At 39.1% G+C, this 20613-nt stretch overlaps 1 protein-coding gene across 8 annotated transcripts in view; it reads right to left on the bottom strand.

Moving 5' to 3' along the window:
• Positions 1 to 1606: 1606 nt before the first annotated feature.
• The window catches only part of Fak (protein tyrosine kinase 2 Fak), a 795737-nt gene continuing 776730 nt past the window's right edge, over positions 1607 to 20613 (bottom strand). For 3 of the 8 annotated variants that reach the window (XM_067143295.2, XM_067143297.2, XM_067143294.2), the window contains 2 exons: positions 6657 to 6763; positions 1619 to 4208 (listed from right to left, as the gene is read on the bottom strand). In XM_067143295.2, the coding sequence (XP_066999396.2) occupies positions 3968 to 4208; positions 6657 to 6763 (348 nt within the window). In that variant the 3' untranslated portion in view covers positions 1619 to 3967. Of the gene's footprint in view, positions 4209 to 6656; positions 6764 to 20613 lie in introns of all 8 variants that reach the window. The other 5 variants (XM_068226723.1, XM_067143300.2, XM_067143301.2 and 2 more) reach the window with 4 other exon arrangements.

The following is a 20613-nucleotide window of genomic DNA, read 5'->3' as shown; positions in this document are numbered from 1 at the left end:
GAATTGACGCCAGAAGGGATCATGTCAGTAATGCTACGAAGTCGAGAATCTTGGGACCAGGTGGCAGTCTACGTAGAAAATATTCTGCGTCAGAAGAAGAAGGACCTGGACGATTATGACAGACAGTAAAGCAGAAGAAGGAAGATGAAGCACAAGATGCATTAAGCACGACATCCCCCCTGAAGTAATGCGAGAGCGGTTTCCGGGGCGGAGATAAACGTCGTGGGAAAAGGGAGTGTGGTTTTTAGTGGGTAAGAATCTCCACACACTTGTTGAGTGCGGACCCTCACAAGCGTCTTATGAAAGATTTTCCACACTCCCTCGCAAAAAAAAGAAATTATATTATTGTTGTTGTTGTTGTAATATTAACAGCAGATTGTTTTTCAAGTGATTTACTGCAGTCAAAACCTAGCAAATCATCCTCCATGCTATCTATGGTTATAAAGAGATCTCTTCAGAATAGTACTGTCCATAAGATACCGTAGCAGTTTCCATCATTTTATTATAAAACCTTAGGAGGACTAAGTTAGCCTGGCTCCAGCCGCAAGTGACGTCACCGAGTGAGGGCCCCACCCCTTTACCATGCCACAAAAGTTGGAACAAGCCGGGAACGCAAGGCCAGGCCGCTCTGCCACCACTCTGTCGTCACCCCATATCTCGCTGAAGATTTCCTGGTGGTGTGAAAAGAACTAAAAAGTGAACTCAGAGCGTTCGGATTCAAGAGGACTCACGTACTTCTTTTGCAAAGTATCTGGAAGGGCCGGCCTCCCTACTTAAGGCATGCCGAACAAGCTTGAGGGTTCAGTTCAGTCAGAGAGTCAGTGTTCTGGAGCACACTGCCAATCAGTGGACAATGACAGTTCAAGTTGAAGTTTTGTAGTATAGTTCAAGCTGAGGTTCAGCCTGAGTTGAGGAACAGTTCCGCCTGTGAAATGAGCGTTCATTCTGTTCTCTTCTGTCTGTCACTGAGGAACTGAGTCTCTCATGTCCAGCTGCTGTGCTTGAATGTGTCTCTGACACAACGTGAGGGCAAGTCAGCAAGGGACAGTGAACAAAGACTGTCGTGAGTGTACGGATGGTATATGACATGCAGGATTGTGAGACTGTGGTGTGCATGAGCTATGAGATAAGTGGTTGTGACAGCGTACGGAACTGACTCAGACTGGAAGTGACAGTTGTGGAAGTGCTTGCAGTGTGATTGTTTTAGTTTGTAAGTGATAGAATAAACAAAGTGGACTGAGCAGTGAGAGAAGAGAGAGTGCGAGCTGGTGTAATTGTGTGAATTGTGTCAGCCTAAGTTGAGGTCCTGGTGTGTCTGTGTAGCTGTGTAAGCAATTAGTAGTTAGTTAATAAATCCTAGAATAAACACTACCAGTTGTGTGTTTATTTAACTACCTGCTGTCTCATTACAATATTTTATTTCATAGGTAGTCGGATTTTCACAGTTGACCGCTTTGTCTTATTCAAATTCATGTAAAATAAAAAAGTGCTACCTACAAAGGTGTGCAGCTTCAGGCTAAACTGTTATCAAATACTGTACATCATCAATCTTTTTTTTTTTTTCAAGAGTCTTTTCATGACACACTCAGAAATTAACAGAAACTTCTATGATGGGAAGTAGATTTTAAAGAATAGCATCACACAGAAGCTTGGAATGTTCCATTTCTAAGTTAAATGCAAGATTTATATTAACATTAAACATTAAATGAAGTCTTAGAATATTGTACTTTGAGAAATAATGTCATGTAAAGTATTGGAAAATAAAGATAGTAAACTCACACGGAATTAAGATTCTGTTATGTGATATAAAATCTTCCATGGTGTAAGCATTAATTTAAAATTCCTGGATGTCCCTCAAATACAAAGCCAGAGAAGTACACATCCTTCTTGACACTATGGCAGAGTCATATGAAATGAATTTCATTTTGGTCCATATAGATAATTTATCACTATCAACAAGGATGAGAAGGTCCACCTATTCAATACCTTCTTTTAAGACTAATTTATCAGATGACTTTTCGTAATAATAAAACTAGCAATCAAATTTAAATAATTTAAGGCTGAAGATGACCCAATACAAGGGTCAAAACTAGTTCCGATGTAATAAATAATATTAACCTATTATATACAGTACTGAATAGGTGGACCTTCTCATCCTTGTTGATGGTGACTATGGCAAAGTGTAACATGATGTAATCTTTTCATTCAACTAAGTTAAGACACAAACAAATACCTGAGTTCTAATATAATTCTACTTAGTTAAAAGAAATGGAATCATTCATTCATTCTCAAAATCTATAACAGTGAGCAATATAAAGTAAAAGAGAAAGTGATTCAACCCCAACCGTATTAAACTTGGAGCAACTCTTGGAAATAAAATATTGATAAGAATTTGATTTGGAATATATCCAAGATCTTCATTATTCTGTTTCCCAATAACCAACATGAATATTTTGGTGAGAACTCAGTTCCAGAGGAGAATTTACATACTTTTCAATGTAATAAGAGAGAATTCAAGGGCAAATATAAGTTACACACACATATACAGAGGTTTATGTGAATTTTATATATTAGAAAATAATGAAAACACACTTTGTTTTTGAATATTATGTACAATAGTCACAAAGTACAAAGAAATAATTACACAACCAGAAAATAATACATGAGGGAAGTAAAGACATTTTTCAGTCCTGCACATAGCTATATACAGTTCTTCCACTTAAATATAATAAAATATCAATTAAAAATTACAAAAATAGTCTTAGAGAACCATCACAGTTCTTACAGCAGCACTCCCACTCATCCCCTCCTTCTTGCCCACACTTTCGATTTCGATTTCCAACCTAAATTACAAAGTAAAGGTAAGTTTCCTGAATCTCCCAAGAGATGACTAGTGTTCAGCACAAATGAGCCTAGACTGGGTGAAATGATTTCACTCTAACTCACTTGACAAAGTTCCCTAGGGGTGAAGGAACACCCTCTATTCTTCACATTTGCATTTTCTTTGCATTGCACTTCTCACAGTTTTATTCTGTTACCTGATAAGACTGTATGGAGACTTATTATTCAGTAGCAAACTTTCTTATAATACATCAAGTAGCATCCTGAAGCTTCAATACCTTCTTTTAAAGACTAATTTATCAGATAAATTTTTGTAATAATAAAACTAGTAATCAAATGGAATAAGAATGTAAAGTACATAAAAGAAGAACCCAAGCTTATTCATTTGTAATATTACAATGATTTTTCAATCTTCCCTTTAAAAAATCCTTTCACAAATTCTCTATTAAATTCAGAGGAAGAATTTACTTCTCCTCATTTCAGAAGTTATCATACAACTCACATCTTGCTGGCATTAAAAAATAACAGGACATCAGAAGATTGAAGCTGATCAAGCGTATAGAACATTTATGTTTCACATAAATGAATTAACAAGGTGAGGACGTGTTATACTTCAATGCCACTGAAGCCCTAGATTCTGTCACTCAAGATCAGTAGATAATTCACAGTTTCTTGTAAAGTGATAAGTCTGAATTTCAAAAGTTTTACATTTTTTAAACAACATGCACTTAACTGAAGGAATATGCTGTACATGATGTAACTTAGACCTGACTGCTATACAGAATGCATTCTGAGAAAAGTTTTAAACAGACATATTTTTGAACAACTTCCAGTCCTGAATGAAGAATGTGACTGATATAAAATAAGGAGTATTGGTAAATATTTTCAGTATTCAAGAAAATATCTTTCCTACTACTGCTTTAACTAAACTCCATCTTATCTCATATTTCAAGCACATATCATCTAAAAATAAAGTAGTTATAAAATCGGTCGTAACAGGGATCACAATGATCATAAACGAGACCAGAATAAAATTTCTGCTACAATTTAACTCATATCAATGTATCAATGACAATTTCAATTGTAAATGCTTGTTAGATTTCTAGCTTGTAGAATTTTCTAGATGCTAGCTCTCTGAGGCAAGGGGTCCGTTGCTGGCTGGGACAGATGTGGGCTCAGAGTCGAGGGTAGAAACGGTAGAGTGGGATGGGCGTTCCAAGCTGCCACATGCACTGCCCGACCCGGGACTTTCTCTGCCCTGACAAATAAGCTCATTCACATCTGGGTGACGAATACGAATCGCATCTATCACGTCCAACAAGTTCTTTGCATCCATTGCCAATATATGAGCTGCAGAAAGCATTCCCCTAGAAATATAAAAAGAGAAAATTGACCAATTGCAGCATATTTTAAGAGAATTTCACAGGATATATAGAATTACACAAGAATACTCCCAAAATGGTAATTAGTAAAAAGAAAACTGTAGTCATGCACTGTGGAAAAGAGAAAAAGAGAAGCCAAGTGAACATAGACTGAGAACGGTTAGAGAATGTAGAACAGTTTACATATCTGGGTAGCATTATTAATGGAAGTAATAAAATCAACCCTAAAATTAATAACAGACTAAGTAAAGGTACAACATTTTATCATCAAGTCAGAGAGCTTTTATGGGATGACAAAGTACCCAAGAGAATGAAATTAACATTATATAAACAGTATTTCATACTAAATGTAACATACGGACCAGAAACGCTGGTAACTAATAAGAGACAAGATAGTAAGATCCAAGCAGTAGAAATGAAATTTTTAAGAACATCAGTTAAAAAGACAAGAAGAGAGAAAATTAAAAATATTAAAATCAGAGAAGAGCTAAATATTGAACCGTTAGTACAGAAGATGCAGAAAGCTAGACTGAGATGGTTCGGACATGTAAAAAGAATGGGAAAGGAACAGGTTGCAAGAAGGGAATTGGAAAGAGAAGTTAAGGGAAGGAGACCAGTTGGAAGACCGAGAAGAAGGTGGATGGATCAGATCAGAGAAGCTGGAATGGATGTGGCGGAAGTAATGGAGCAGGAAAGGTGGAAGGACAGAAAGGAGTGGAGGAGGCTTGTTAATCACACCCGGGCGACTGGTATTAATATGCATCCTGACAAGAATAATCTATCCTAAACAAACTTCTTCAACTTACTTTAGAAATCTTTATTTTATAACACTCATACATTTGGATCATCAATCCATGGACTGTTTTGCTGCTGTCATCCATGCTACCTTATCCCATGCTAACTATTTCATCTCTTTCATAAATATTGTATCTTACATTTGCTCTAATCTGCTTGTTAAAATCATGCCCTTGGCCTCCCTCTACCGTGTATATTCCAAACATTTCCCTTAAAAACCCACTAAATAAGTTCAATAAGTTACAGGTTTCTCAAGAAGAGGGCAAGAGAACTTATCATCTAAACTGAATTTATTTCCAACACTAATCAATTTCAGAGAGTCAATCAATCACTACTGATCTGCATTTAGGGCAGTCACCCAGGTGGCAATTCCCTATCTACTGTTTTCCTAGTCTTTTCTTAAATGACTGCAAAGAAACTGAAAATTTATTGAACATCTCCCTTGGTAAATTATTCCAATCCCTCACTCCCCTTCGTACAAATGAATATTTGCCCCAAATGAGCATTTAAATATAAGAAGTTAACCTGGGTGAAACAGTTCAATGTACAGTATGTTTACAGACTAAACAGATAATATACTAAATCCCTTTAAATATTATTCCTACAACTTTGTTACGTTATCAATGAATAAGTATAATATATCCACTAAAAATAATAATAAAAAACAGTTATCCAAAAATATGGTTATCTATAATCTATCTTTACTAACATCACAGTAACTGTATAAACAAAACTGTTAAAATTGCATTCAGTAAGATTTGCTAGGTATTAAATAAAAATCCTGAATACAGAAAAGTCTGCCAAAATTAACAAAATGCTGACTGGTGAAAAGAACTCTGGTACTTCTCAAATGGATCTGTAACATTATGCAATATAGAAAGGACTTTTTTTTTTTAAACCTACAAGCTGTTTTCCAGTCAGCGACCGGGTCGGGGATGTAATGAATGAAGCCCTATTTTGCGGCGAGGATAGGAATTGTGCTGGCTGCCGAAGCCTGTCGCACTCGTCTGGGGGAATGATTAATGACTGACAAATGAAATGAAATGATAGTGGAGAAGGTTGCGGGAATGATTAATGACTGACAGATGAAATGAAATGATAGTGGAGAAGGCTGCGGGAATGAAAGATGACAGGGAAAACCGGAGTACCCAGAGAAACACCTGACCCGCCTCCGCTTTGCCCACCACAAATCTCGTTCATTCCTTTACGTGAAAGGAAATAAAAACATTCTAGCTTTCAATCCTGTAACTTAAGGACTTACTACTTAAATTTATTTTTGCTATATGAAAACAAACAACTTCTCCTTATTGATCTTACCACCACTTCAGAAACTTTCAATCCCCTAAAAATACATCAAAGTTACAAATGAGTTAAAATCTTTACAGAAATGAGACCTCTAACAATTAAGTACATTAATATTCAGTCTAGTGGCTTTTTAAATGAGCTATAATTAACAGACGCACAGATAAATGTTATCTTTGTATATGGTGGGAAAGTTACAGTGAATTACTCTATTTCATTCCCACTTGTGTAATGCACTAATTCAAAGAGCACGGGTATATTCCATTACTGATCAAATGGCAACATGCAAATCACCTTTCATTTCCTGTATTTCAATATGAACAATATTTTCCTTACTTTCGATATTCAGCATCCAAGGTTGTGGTACTGTAATTTTGTGCCAGTTTCATAGCATTGACTAATTCTGCCATGTCTTTGCTCAGCACCTTATGGGCCATCTCCACCTGAAGCAAATAAAGAGAAATATTTCATTATCCTTGAATAATAGACCATTGTGCGTATATAACTAGTTTTAAACAATAGAATAAATAATAGAATAGCATTTACTTTAACCACTTCAACATTTGTCCTTCATAAAGAGTACTTTCAAGATGTTATTTATATTTTTTTACTGACCTTTCTAAACATTTCCTTTAAAATTAAACAACACGACCCTTGAATTAAAGTAATGTTTATTTAAATAAATATCATTCACTAGTGTCAGTTATATCATTTTAGTACTCATAAGCTAAGATGGTAGTGTCAGTTCAATTGTCTGTTCAAATGCCTAGCAGGTAGGATGGAACAGTGTTAGTATATTGTTTACTTAATTACTAAGAAAAGAGGACTGTTGTTATTTTAATGTAAAGGACTCCCCGTACCAATGTGAAACATTTGCAGCAGTGGCAGTGATGAAATCTCAGAGTCTGCTGTGGCAGTGAAAGTGATGCGTTCATTCACACTGAAGCATCAACTCTACTTCGTAGTCTCCATTAACATCACCATGTACTCCTGTCTGGCTCCATGGCTAAATGGTTAGCGTGCTGGCCTTTGGTCACAGGGGTCCCGGGTTCGATTCCCGGCAGGTTCGGGAATTTTAACCATAATTGGTTAATTTCTCTGGCACGGGGGCTGGGTGTATGTGTTGTCTTCATGATCATTTCATCCTCATCATGACTCGCAGGTCGCCTATGGGAGTCAAATCAAAAGACCTGCACCTGGCGAATCGAACATGTCCTCGGACACTCCCGGCACTAAGAGCCATACTCTATTTCATTTTTCTCACCATGTAGTCCTCATCAGATGAAGTTATTATTATTATTATTATTATTATTATTATTATTATTATTATTATTATTATTATTATTATTATTATTATTATTATTACTACCGTCATCTTGCTAGCAAGATACCCATGCTCCACTACAGTTTTAAACTGAAGGTTCTCTTTCGAAGTTTTAAATTTTGAAGATCCCACTGTTACTGGAACCTGTAGAATACATCTTCAGTTCGTACGTCAATAAGTTTTGGATGAATGAATATTTATGTTTCTGGATCTCTCATTTGAATATTCATTCATCCAAAACTTACTGACGTACGAACTGAAGATGTATTCTACAGGTTCCACCGACAGTGGGATCTTCAAAATTTAAAACTTTGAAAGAACTAGAATATTTTAAAACTCATTCTTAGTTAATATATAGGACACAGAAGCAACCACTGTGTGAAATTTAGACTTTGTACAACGAACAATTCTGGAGGAATTAATATCTTTGTTTTTGGGAGTTGACCCCTTTCAACCCCATGAATGGTGAACTTATTTCAAACACTGTCTTATTTAACAGGACACAGAAGCACTTTCATGAAAAATTTCAACTTTGTACGTCAAACAGTTTAGGAAGAACAAATACCTGTATACTTGTTTCAAAGCTCAACCCCATTTGAACCCTTTAGGGGTGGAATGACTTACAATACTTCACATTATCACATCTAGGATATAAAACAACCACCACTATATGGAGTGTTGACTTTGTACTTCAAATGGTATGGGAGGAATGATAATTTTTGTTTTCTGAGCCAACCCCCATTTAAATCCTTTAGGGATACAATATTTTAAATTACAGTACCTATTTCTTAATAGCATCTCAACCATCACATGAACTTTCTACCTTGTACATAAAATGGTTTCAGAAAAAATGAATGCTAGTGTTTCTATTTATGAAGTTAACCCCCACTATCAAAGCGCAGAGAAAGGTCCACCTATTCGATAACCATTAAATTAATGTTGTATCTTATATTATTGGTACTAGTTTCAATATTGCTATATTAGATCATCTTCAGTCATGATCAAAATTGGAAATACATTGATATATATATAACCGCCAATAAAATAATACAAATTGTTATCTTAAATAAAGTCTTAATCTAAAACAGTGATGAAATGTCAGACTACCGGTACACATTTAAAAATGGAATTAAAACAACACATTAAAACTGTTGTGGATGGTCGTGTTGTACTATGCCCATGTCCTTATAATAAACAAGGATTCTTGAGTCTTGAATTGATCTTGGAGCTGATATTCATTGTTTGTGTATATTGTGGATCTATTCAATCTACAAATTATGCCTTACTGAATAGAATATATGAGTAACAGTTTACATAACTTTGAAGGGGACGTTCACAACTTGAATAAGTGGGTTTTCCAACAGATAGATAGATAGATAGATAGATAGATAAAATATGAAAGTGGGAACATGTACAGCATGAAAAATATTCCCTGAAACTGCATCAAATTCAATTTTGTCCAGAGGTGGACATTATATGTTTTGATTGGTTGATCCTCAAATATAACTCCTTTACCAAAGGAAAGGTAGCAATCCCTATTAATGTGCACTGTTGAGTTTAAACAACTTTATTCCTTAATAGAACATAAAATTCCAGTTCTTCATTACACCATTCATATTTAAACAGTCATCATATCCATCACATGAACTTTCTACCTTGTTCATAAAATGGTTTTGGAAAAAAAATACCTATATATGACTGCATATCTCCTTAAAAGGAAAGGCTAAAAATTATGTAAACATTTCAAGAAAAATTGTATTTAAATTGTGTTTAAATATTAATGGTATAATGTAGTATTGAATAGGTGGAACCGGAAGTTTATATTCTACAGTCTAGTCCCGTTAATCCAAACTAACTGGGACCGGAATCTGTTCGAATGACAAAATTTTCACATTAACCAAAGAACAGTTTCTACAATACAGTACATAATTTGAAATGTCCACTCTTTAACAGTTGCATTAATAAAATAATGTATAAAATAACAGCAGTTAAGAACCCCTAGTGGACAAAATGACTAAAACTAGGTTAAAACTTGTCTCTTAAAACTGCTAAAGTACGATAACTGGTTACACTTTTGTTTTTGTTTATTTAAAAGTTCTGCCACTCTCTTGGTAGTAGCACTGCAGAACATGAACACGCGACTCTCACCGCAGCACGCCACAGTCATGAAGGTCTCTGGGTGATTCTGCCCTCCTCAGTTAGCTGCTGGCTTTGTCTCAGCTTTCTAGCAGCGCTATACTGTGATAAATTCGATTAAGTTAAGGCTTGAAAATGGCAAACAAACGAAAACACAGGTCTTGTACTCTTCGAGAAAAACTTGTTTTCAAAACAATTGAGGACAAATGTCTGTGTTCGCCTTTTATGTTCTATCACCTCCACTTGGACCGAAGCGGATCCTGCAAGTGCTGAAACGGTTGGATAAGGGTGACAATGCATCTCGACTATCTGTTGAGTTTGGTGCAGGAAAAGCTACGATTTCCGACTGGAAGAAAAACTGTTCTAAAATCAGCAGACATCCTTAAGCCTGCCAAACATCAAAAGTGTCCAAATTCGATAAACTCGGAGAAGTGCTTTATTTATGGTTTTCACAGGAGAGGCATAAAGATACTCCATTAAGTGGACCTCTTGTTCAAGAAAAGGTGCTTAAATTAAATATATTATTGAATGGAGATGTTTCATTCATTGCCTGTATTGGATGGTTCAATCGATGGAAGGAAAACCATGGAATACTACAGTTAACAATAACGGGAGAAGAGTTATCAGGTGATCATGCCACTGCAGAAGATTACATCAGTGAATTTAATGACTTGGTAGCATCAGGAAATTATTCACCTCAAGAAGTGTATAATGCTGAAGAAACGGGCTTAAATTTCAAGGCCCTTCCCAATAAAAGCCTTGCCTCTGCAGAAAAATCTAGTGCACTTGAGTTTAAGATGAATATGGAATGTGTTACTGTATTAGCATGTAGTAATGTTGCAGGAACAAATTAACTGCCCCTAATGGTTATCGGCAAATCAGCAAAACCAAGGACATTAAGAACTGTAAAGCTGCGTATCGACTGCGTGCGGCTGCCGCACGTATCTGTTCGAGCGTGGCAAACTCTTTCGTTTGTGTTACGCGTAACACCATGTTTGTGATGCCAGAGTCGAGCGCAGCAGCCTCGCGCGGCAGGTGATCAACACTGGTTCCTCAGTTCGCGCGTGAACACTATGAGTACTGCACGTGCAGACATATTGTAATGAAACAGATATGTACGAGGTGTGTTCAAAAAAAGACCGAACTGTCGCTAGAAAAACTTTATTATGTAGCTTACATCATTTCACAGACTGTCCCCTTCAAAATAGTCCCCTGCACTATCAACAGCGTGTTGCCAACGTTTCTTCCACTTTTGGAATGCTTCCTGGAATGCACTTTCTTTGATGGCGCGAAGTTGCCTCGTCGCATTCTCCTTGATCTCTTCAATGTCTTGGAAACGATGTCCTTTCAAGGTGGTTTTCAATTTGGGGAATAAGAAAAAGTCTGCTGGAGCCAAGTCGGGAGAATAGGGCGGATGGGGCACAACAGGAATTTGGTGTTTTGCCAGATAACTGCAGACCGAGAGAGAGGCATGTGCTGGCGCATTGTCATGGTGCAACATCCAGGATTTGTTTTCCCAGAGTTCAGGCCTCTTCCTGCGCACAGCATCTCTCAAATGCGTTAAAACATTCTGGTACAGTTCTTTGTTCACTGTCTGGCCTCAGGGTACAAACTCGTGATGGACAATGCCTTTCCAATCAAAAAACACAATCAGCATCACCTTGATGTTTGAACGACTCATTCGTGCTTTTTTCGGTCGAGGAGAACCTTTCCCCACCCACTGTGATGACTGCCTTTTGGTTTCGACATTGTAACATCGTAACATTTCAAATGTTTCCACAAACGTTTTCCCAACTTTGAAGCAGAACTTCACGCACACGCGTTGTTCCTCAAGCTGTTTCATTATAGAGTTTGACGAACATGTGACACACGCAATCACTTCAGAGGCTCTAACTCAACTGATAATGCAGGCAATGGAATGCGGAAAGCAGCGGTCTGTTGTCAGAAGTTGCCGCTAGGCGCCGCCACAGTCACAACTCGCTCAATGTTGCAGTTTGCGCGCAATTTACAAAGTTCGGTCTTTTTTTGAACACACTTCGTACATCACACAAAGTATCCACATTATCATTGGGTGTATTTTTGTCGGCCATAAAGTAGAATTCCTTGAAAGCAAACCACTTGGATATGTAAAAAGTAACTGCATCTGTAAATAATGAGAGACTTCTTAATCCGAGACTTTTCTATACGACGCCAAAGAAGTTGAAATTTTCTTTAACTCTTGAACTGGCATTTTCTTTTCCTCACACGTTTCCATAATATGTTAACAGCATTTTAATCAGTACAGTGGTTCTACTTCAGATACTGACAACACGAACACTGTTCACGTACTGAACCACTATAAAATTAATATGTATCCGTGATCCAATATACAGTAAATACGTAGAAAGAGACAAAAATGTTGGTCGGTCACTTGCTTTCTTGGCTTACGCTGCGTGAACCATCAACGATAGACCCCAAGTGTAAGCATACGAAATGTAGAAGCGATTTTATGCTACAGTCCGCGGTAAAAAATATAACTCCTTAAAATTAAATAAATATTTCGATATTATCCTCGAGTTCCTCATCAAAATAAATTGTTTGACACCCTCCAGTATTTTATAAGGATTACAATAATCTTGTCAGGACATTATTTGCATGAATGGTTCAGAAGTTATGACCATTTTAGACTGTAGTGGTAATACGTGTCAGCAGGACGGGAGAGCGCTATCTCATGTCACATGACGTCACGCAGAAGGCGGACAGGGAGAGAAACAAGTGAGCAGATGTGGGAAGAGACCCCTCTGCCAACACCCGTCTCAACTGAACGAACACAGCGCACTGAAATCCCTTTGCTGCGGGACAAGAGACCGCTCCGATTTGGCTCGACCCGCGCCAAGTTCGAGCGCGGCAGTGTTCGTCTTGCCGCGCGAGGCAACATGGTATCAACTTCGCGAGGCAAAGCAACGAACACTGCCGCGTGCGGCAGCCGCGCACAGTCGATACCCGGCTTAACATGAACACACTTCCAGTTTACTACAGCAATCAAAGAAAGGCATGGATGGATGCACAACTTTTCAAGGAATGGTTTGAAGAACAGTTTGTTCCCTCAATAACAGCTTTTAGTGCAAAAAGTGGTTTGCCTTCTTGGGTATTGCTCTTAATTGACAATGCCCCATCACACCCAGCAGTGAGTGAATTACCTTGCGGTGAAATAAGAGCAATTTTCTTGTCTCCTAATGTTACATAAATATTGCAGCCAATGAACCAGGGCATTCTGCAAAATATAAAACTTGTGTATTAACAAAATCTTCTCAGATACATGATTGACAATAACAGTTCACTTACTATTCTTCAAAAACTGAAGAGCATGGATATTAAGAACGTGGTTTACTGGGTGCAGAGGCATGGGAGGGTGTCGGTGAGCAGTTCATGAGGAAAACATTGTGGCCGAGTCTCGCATTCATCAAGAGTCCAGCGGATGCGTCTACATCTGTGAATCTCCTTGAACTCGTTCGACAAATTCCTGGGAGTGAGGAATCCAATGAAAATTACGTTAGCGAGTGGATGGAAGCTGACTGTGAATTCCAAACAGACCAAGAAATTGTAGGCAAGGTGGAGAAAGAATATGGAGTTGATGAGGAACAGAATGACGACTAAGAAGACAACAATGAACAACTAGTGTTACATTCAGATGCCGCGGCCCCCTTAGAACTTGTTGTACACTACGATGAGCTACACTCCACTGCTACGCCCACTGACGTGATGTTTATGAGACGCTGGTTTAACACTGCATCTTTGAGTAGGTTCCAATCACTGCAGGAAAAGAAACTAACAAACATTGTAAAGATAAACAACCAGCGATTGATGGTTTATGATGTGTAATTATGTTTAGATTAAGTTATTCTAGTAAAGTGTGACTAATAAAATGCAAGTAAATCTTCATTTCATAATGTATTCTTTCATCTCAATAAGGAGAAAAATTTGAAAAAATGGAATATTTCAGTTCAGATGAACCGGATTTTCAGATTACCACGATTCAGATTAATGGTACTCCACTGCATTAAGGAATAAGTTGTTTATACCAGATATCCGCACTTAAACTGATGGTGTTTAGCGCAACATAGCACAGGCTGTAATGATCGTAGGAGTCTGAAATTTCTTAGGTATGCTTTGCGTTTGCAAATTATGCCACAAAAATGATTAGTCAAAATCTTGCCGCCAGGTAAAAATATGAGGCTGTAATCGGTTGGAAATACAACATTCCGTAACTCCAATGTATGAACGTTCTTCCGGTGGAATTGCATTGTTTTGGTTCCTTGGTTGTTGCTTCGTGATGTATGCTCATTCCTTTTGTGAAGCGAATGTTCATTTAAACTTAAGAAAGTTGAACTTTTACGCATGAAATGTAATGGCTACTGAGAAGAGGGACCATGCACTGCTAGTGAAGTTGTTTTACCAGAATGAAAGCAACAGCAACTTTGCATTGCAGGAATATCGCTGACAGAAACAGCTGAGGACAGGTCAAAGAACATGATTAAGAAATTCGAGGAAACAGGTGAATTAGGTGTCACACCTGGAAGAGGATGGCAACCCACCTCTATGGATGTTGTTGACGAAGTTACTGTAGCTGACTATGCAGAACAAGATTTCGCAGTGCATTTTTACACTGGTATCCCTATAAACTGCATACTGTTCACAAATTGAAACCCCAAGATGTTCCACAACGCCTTGACTTTTCCCCCTTTGGTTTTTGGTGCACATCACATGGCCGGTATATATTCTATGGACTGACGACGTGCACCATTTTACTCTAGAGGGTGCAGGGAATGCGCAGAACTGTCGCATATGGGGGTTCAACTCCTCCACACGTTGTGCAGGAACACCCTTTGCATTCAGCTAACATGACTGTTTGGTGTGGTTTTACAAGCTCCTTCATTCTTGATCCATTTTTCTTTGAAGAGATAACTCCTTGTGGGCTTCTTGTATGTTCAGCGACATCTACACGTTATAAATCCCTCCTTGTGCAATACATAATTCCAGCTTTACAAGAAGGCCTCTGTGACCTAACAGTTATTTTCATGCAAGATGGGGCAACACCACACGTCGTTCGCCAGGTGAAAGATTTGCTGTGAGAAATCTTCATTTACGACCACATCATCTCTAGGCATTTTCCAGGTGGGTGGCCTTCAAGATCCCCTGACTTAAATCCAAGCAACTTCTGGGTGTGAGGATATTTGAAGGATCGTATATATCAGGGGCATATCTGGTCTCTGCCCGATGTAAATGACATACAATGACATGTCACTCTGATTTCACCCGATATGCTGCAGACAACTTGCTGTGTTACGGATGCAGCATGTTGCTGGGTTGGGAGGCCATATTGAAAAGTGTCTGTAACCATAAATGCTAATAAACGTGACCCTACCACTGCTTACAGCGCCACATTTTTACCAGGTGGCAAGACTTGAACTAATAATTTTTATGACATAATTCGCGAGCACACTACATATTTAGCATATCTGCTAAATTTCAGACTCCCACGACCATTACTAAACACAGTCGGTTTAATTGTGGACACCTGGTGTAACTGTCAATACGGAACCCAAGATGAAGTTTATCAGTTGTTGAGTTAAGTTTGAGATTTTTACTCCTTTTTGTAGATTAAAATCCAGGAGCATCTGGTTTTACACAAACATGAATAATGGTTTGAGCATAAATTAATTTAAAAATACTGTCAAATATAATAGAGAAATATTCTGATTCTGTACTACCTGCAGGAAGAGAATAAAGAAGTCCTATTCCTTTTCTGAAGTCCTTAGGCTAGGAATACAGAAAACAGTTTATCATTCCTCTGAAAGGCCTACAGCCAGTGTCATCTAGGTCCCAGGCTGTCTCAGTGTGAATTTCATTCCATTGAGTGCACTTAATCCACTGCATACAGTTTCAAAATCTGAATTCTCTTTCATCATTCGTTCAATCTCTCTACCACTTAAAATATTTCTGTACAACTTAGACAACAGCATGTTGTTTATGTAGGACTACCATTTGTCTCTAACTTTTGTATTTCATTATGATTGCATACCTTCTACACGACTGACAGAGCAAATGCAACACCAAGAAGGAGTGGTCAGAACTTTAGGCCAATTGCAGGGTAGACTGACGTCACCGAGGTATGCTCATGATGTGAAATGCGCCGCTGTGCTGCGCACGTAGCGAACGATAAATGGGACACGGCGTTGGCGAATGGCCCGCTTCGTACCGTGATTTCTCAGCCGACAGTCATTGTAGAACGTGTTGTCGTGTGCCACAGGACACGTGTATAGCTAAGAATGCCAGGCCGCCGTCAACGGAGGCATTTCCAGCAGACAGACGACTTTACGAGGGGTATGGTGATCGGGCTGAGAAGGGCAGGTTGGTCGCTTCGTCAAATCGCAGCCGATACCCATAGGGATGTGTCCACGGTGCAGCGCCTGTGGCGAAGATGGTTGGCGCAGGGACATGTGGCACGTGCGAGGGGTCCAGGCGCAGCCCGAGTGACGTCAGCACGCGAGGATCGGCGCATCCGCCGCCAAGCGGTGGCAGCCCCGCACGCCACATCAACCGCCATTCTTCAGCATGTGCAAGACACCCTGGCTGTTCCAATATCGACCAGAACAATTTCCCGTCGATTGGTTGAAGGAGGCCTGCACTCCCGGCGTCCGCTCAGAAGACTACCATTGACTCCACAGCATAGACGTGCACGCCTGGCATGGTGCCGGGCTAGAGCGACTTGGATGAGGGAATGGCGGAACGTCGTGTTCTCCGATGAGTCACGCTTCTGTTCTGTCAGTGATAGTCACCGCAGACGAGTGTGGCGTCGGCGTGGAGAAAGGTCAAATCCGGCAGTAACTGTGGAGCGCCCTACCGCTAGACAACGCGGCATCATGGTTTGGGGCGCTATTGCGTATGATTCCACGTCACCTCTAGTGCGTATTCAAGGCACGTTAAATGCCCACCGCTACGTGCAGCATGTGCTGCGGCCGGTGGCACTCCCGTACCTTCAGGGGCTGCCCAATGCTCTGTTTCAGTAGGATAATGCCCACCCACACACTGCTCGCATCTCCCAACAGGCTCTACGAGATGTACAGATGCTTCCGTGGCCAGCGTACTCTCCGGATCTCTCACCAATCGAACACGTGTAGGATCTCATTGGACGCCGTTTGCAAACTCTGCCCCAGCCTCGTACGGACGACCAACTGTGGCAAATGGTTGACAGAGAATGGAGAACCATCCCTCAGGACACCATCCGCACTCTTATTGACTCTGTACCTCGACGTGTTTCTGCGTGCATCGCCGCTCGCGGTGGTCCTACATCCTACTGAGTCGATGCCGAACGCATTGTGTAACCTGCATATCAGTTTGAAATAAACATCAATTATTCGTCCGTGCCGTCTCTGTTTTTTCCCCAACTTTCATCCCTTTCGAACCACTCCTTCTTGGTGTTGCATTTGCTCTGTCAGTCAGTGTATAACACTGAAACTAACACAAGTGGCCTCTAGGAAGTACACATGAAAGTAAACATTAACTAACTTTGCTAGTCCATTTACAAAAATTTTATTTAAGAAACTACTACACTGAATTATTGGAAACAAGAAAAGGAACTCATAATAGGGCAAACATAATGGCAGATTAATGTGGGAAGAGGGAGTATCTACTTGTTTGTTCCTTTCCAATACTTACATTACTACACTTAATTATGTTATAGATGTGAATCACTCATCTTCCAAGGTACCAACGAGCTAGAATAACGTAGAAAGGCAGAAGTGCTGCCTGGCTGAAGCTAACTGAACAAACGTCCGCCAGGTTTTCGGTGGTCACATAAGCAAGAGGCCGTGGCTGTCGTGCATTATAGAATCACTGGTGCAAAATTAAAGACCTCTAGCCAAAAGCTTATATCATTAATAATCATAAAGTGCGAATAGCGCCACTTCATCCACGTTGCAGCATGAGGCCGACATCACCATCAGCAGATTGTGGGGTAGTTTGAAATGGATAAAAGGAGAATCATCTTACAGTGACATACGAACAGCCCAAGAAATTGGAACACAAGCGTTATCCTGCTTGGCTGTTGTGGTTATGCGTAAATTACAATAAAAACCGTGGACATAAATTGGTATTTATGAAGAAAGTCCTTAAAACAAAAGGAACCTACGATAGGTTACAAACTCATTTTGTTCATATTTTAAAATGTATTTCATTCTCATAAGTACCACTATAATTGTTTAATGTAATTATTTATTTATTTTTGCTACTTGTTTAACATTGCATGAACATATAAAAGGTTTCCGGTGGTGGAAGGATGGGAAAGGGCTAGGACTGGGAAGGTAGTGGCTGTTGCCTCAATTAAGATACAGCCCCAGCATTTGACTGGTGTGAAAATGGGAAACCACAGAAAACCAAATTCAGGGGTGCCAAAAGTGGGGTTCGAACCCACTATCTCCCGAATGCAAGCTCACAGCTGCATGCTCCTAACCACACGGTCAACTTGCTCGGTGTACAATAAACATTTCATAAATTTCAAACCCGTAAAATACTGTATTCGCCATGCTTGGAATATGTTTGACTGACATAGGTCTACATCAAACCAACATGTCTTCGGGAGTATTATGGAGAGAAAAAATGAAAGAACCTGAATAACAAACTTTAATGAATAATACACCAACACCAGATGGCAAAGATAAACAGGTACCAAGAAATCATCATTTATGATAAGGCTGAAAAAAGGGAACATTATCAATCACCGCCGATGCAATCGCTACGCACAATCTCTTTGTCACCTCATCATATGCTCTCGCGCCAACTCACTCTGTTTTGACAACTCTAAACATGGCTATCCTTTATGAACTTGCCTCCACAAGGAGCTTTGATGTTGGGCATAGCGTCCCTCTATATTATTCTAGCTTATTGCATGGTACACTTTACTATGGACAGGAGAAATTAAATCCTTTTATTCAGGAACTAATGAGATTTGTTACTTGAGTATCAATTAATATACTGTACCTCAGACTTGGGATAAAATGTTGTTATAAAATTAAGCAGCACCTGTCAGTTTATAATTAAAAAAGCCTCACTGTTTAAAAGAGCCTCCATTATATTAATATGCAGATAAATAAGCAGTATGAATTGAGGAGTTGGATGCAATAACAGCGTAAGTACATTTACGTTATTTTGAGAAACAGAAGCTTGAAGTTTATAAATGTATTTCCCAAAGAACTTTATTGATCTATTAGCATATAAGAAAGACAGAGTTACTTAAAATTTCCTTCTATACACTGTTATTGCATGAACAGCAGGAATATTATATTTTGCCATACACCAGTATTGATCAGCGAGTTAGAAAAGCATGATTGCCCACTATAGAGGAACAAAAGTGGCAGTTTATCCCACCTCAGTTCTCCAAAATGTGTAAACTTACTAAAATTGATGCTGATGCTTGTTTAAAGGGGCCTAACATCGAGGTCATCAGCCCCTACTAAAATTAAGAACAAATACATTTAAAAAAATTTCAACTAAGAAAAGTAAAAAGAAATAAGTTTTTCGTTATTTAATATTCACCTTTTCCGTTCTTTATTGCGTAAAGGGCCGAGAGAGGTTTGTTATGGTGCTCTCCCCAACTATGATATTAGGCTACGGTAAATGCCCCGCCCCATCCTCAACAAATATTTGAAATGTTATAAAATTAGAAACATTGCTTTCTGAACAACTTTATTCCTATTTTCATTTAAAAAGTGATTCTCTAAACTTAAATAAATGAAAAGAAACAAAAAACAGATCACAAAGTATATAATTGGGATTTAGACATTGTATGTGTTACTTGTTTAAAATACTTCAATACTGCATCATTAACCAAAATCAGGATGATTCATCTTCACATGCTGCATTAACAGACTCTAGGGAATCATTACACACAGACATGACTTTCACATACCACTCAACATTTTTAGGTTTTAAGTATTTCATTAGTGAAAGAACATCAACCTTTTGTCCGACCCGTTGGCTGAACGGTCAGCGTTCTGGCCGTCGGTTCAGAGGGTCCCGGGTTCGATTCCCGGCCGGGTCGGGGATTTTAACCTTAATTGGTCAAATCCAATGCCACGGGGGCTGGTTGTATGTATTGTCTTCATCATCATCATCATCATCATCATCATCACAACACGCAGGTCGCCTACGGGCGTCAAATAGAAAGACCTGCACCTGGCGAGCCAAACCCGTCCTGGGATATCCCGGCACTAAAAGCCATACGACATTTCATTTCATCAACCTTTTTGTCTGCACCAGCCACAAAACCTTCTCTTCTGCTCGCTGACATCTTCTCCAGCCAAAGAACTGGCAGCAACTGAACGTACCGCTCGTGAAGCATGCTTCATGCAATAACAGCGTAGCGTATGGTGCCGGTTTTAGTGATCTCCTGACCTCTAGCGGCACCCTAGCGAAGTAAGACCTGGGCGGGGTTGTAGTAAAGGGACAGGGAAATTCGAAAACGGTATTCATGCAATAACAGTGTAAGTAGACTTACGCTGTTATTGCATCTAGCTCCTCAATTCATGTTTTAATGGATCTAGTATAAAAATATTGGGAACTTCAATGACTCAACAGCTGTCTATCGCCACAATATTATCATTTTTGTGTTATTACTTTAAATTTACCGCACCTATGTGCTCTTGTTTTTATTTAAATTCACCAGATAGCACATTGAAACATCCTCAACAACATGTCCAACAGTAGAGTGCACAATCAAAAGGACATAATTTTTATTCTAATGAAGTCGACAGTCAACATATTGAGAGACTGCGGCCCAAATTGTTCAAATGCAAA

This window comes from Anabrus simplex, chromosome 3 (assembly GCF_040414725.1).
Source record: "Anabrus simplex isolate iqAnaSimp1 chromosome 3, ASM4041472v1, whole genome shotgun sequence".
NCBI lineage: Eukaryota > Metazoa > Arthropoda > Insecta > Orthoptera > Tettigoniidae > Anabrus > Anabrus simplex.
This window is presented reverse-complemented; position numbering and strand designations above follow the sequence as displayed.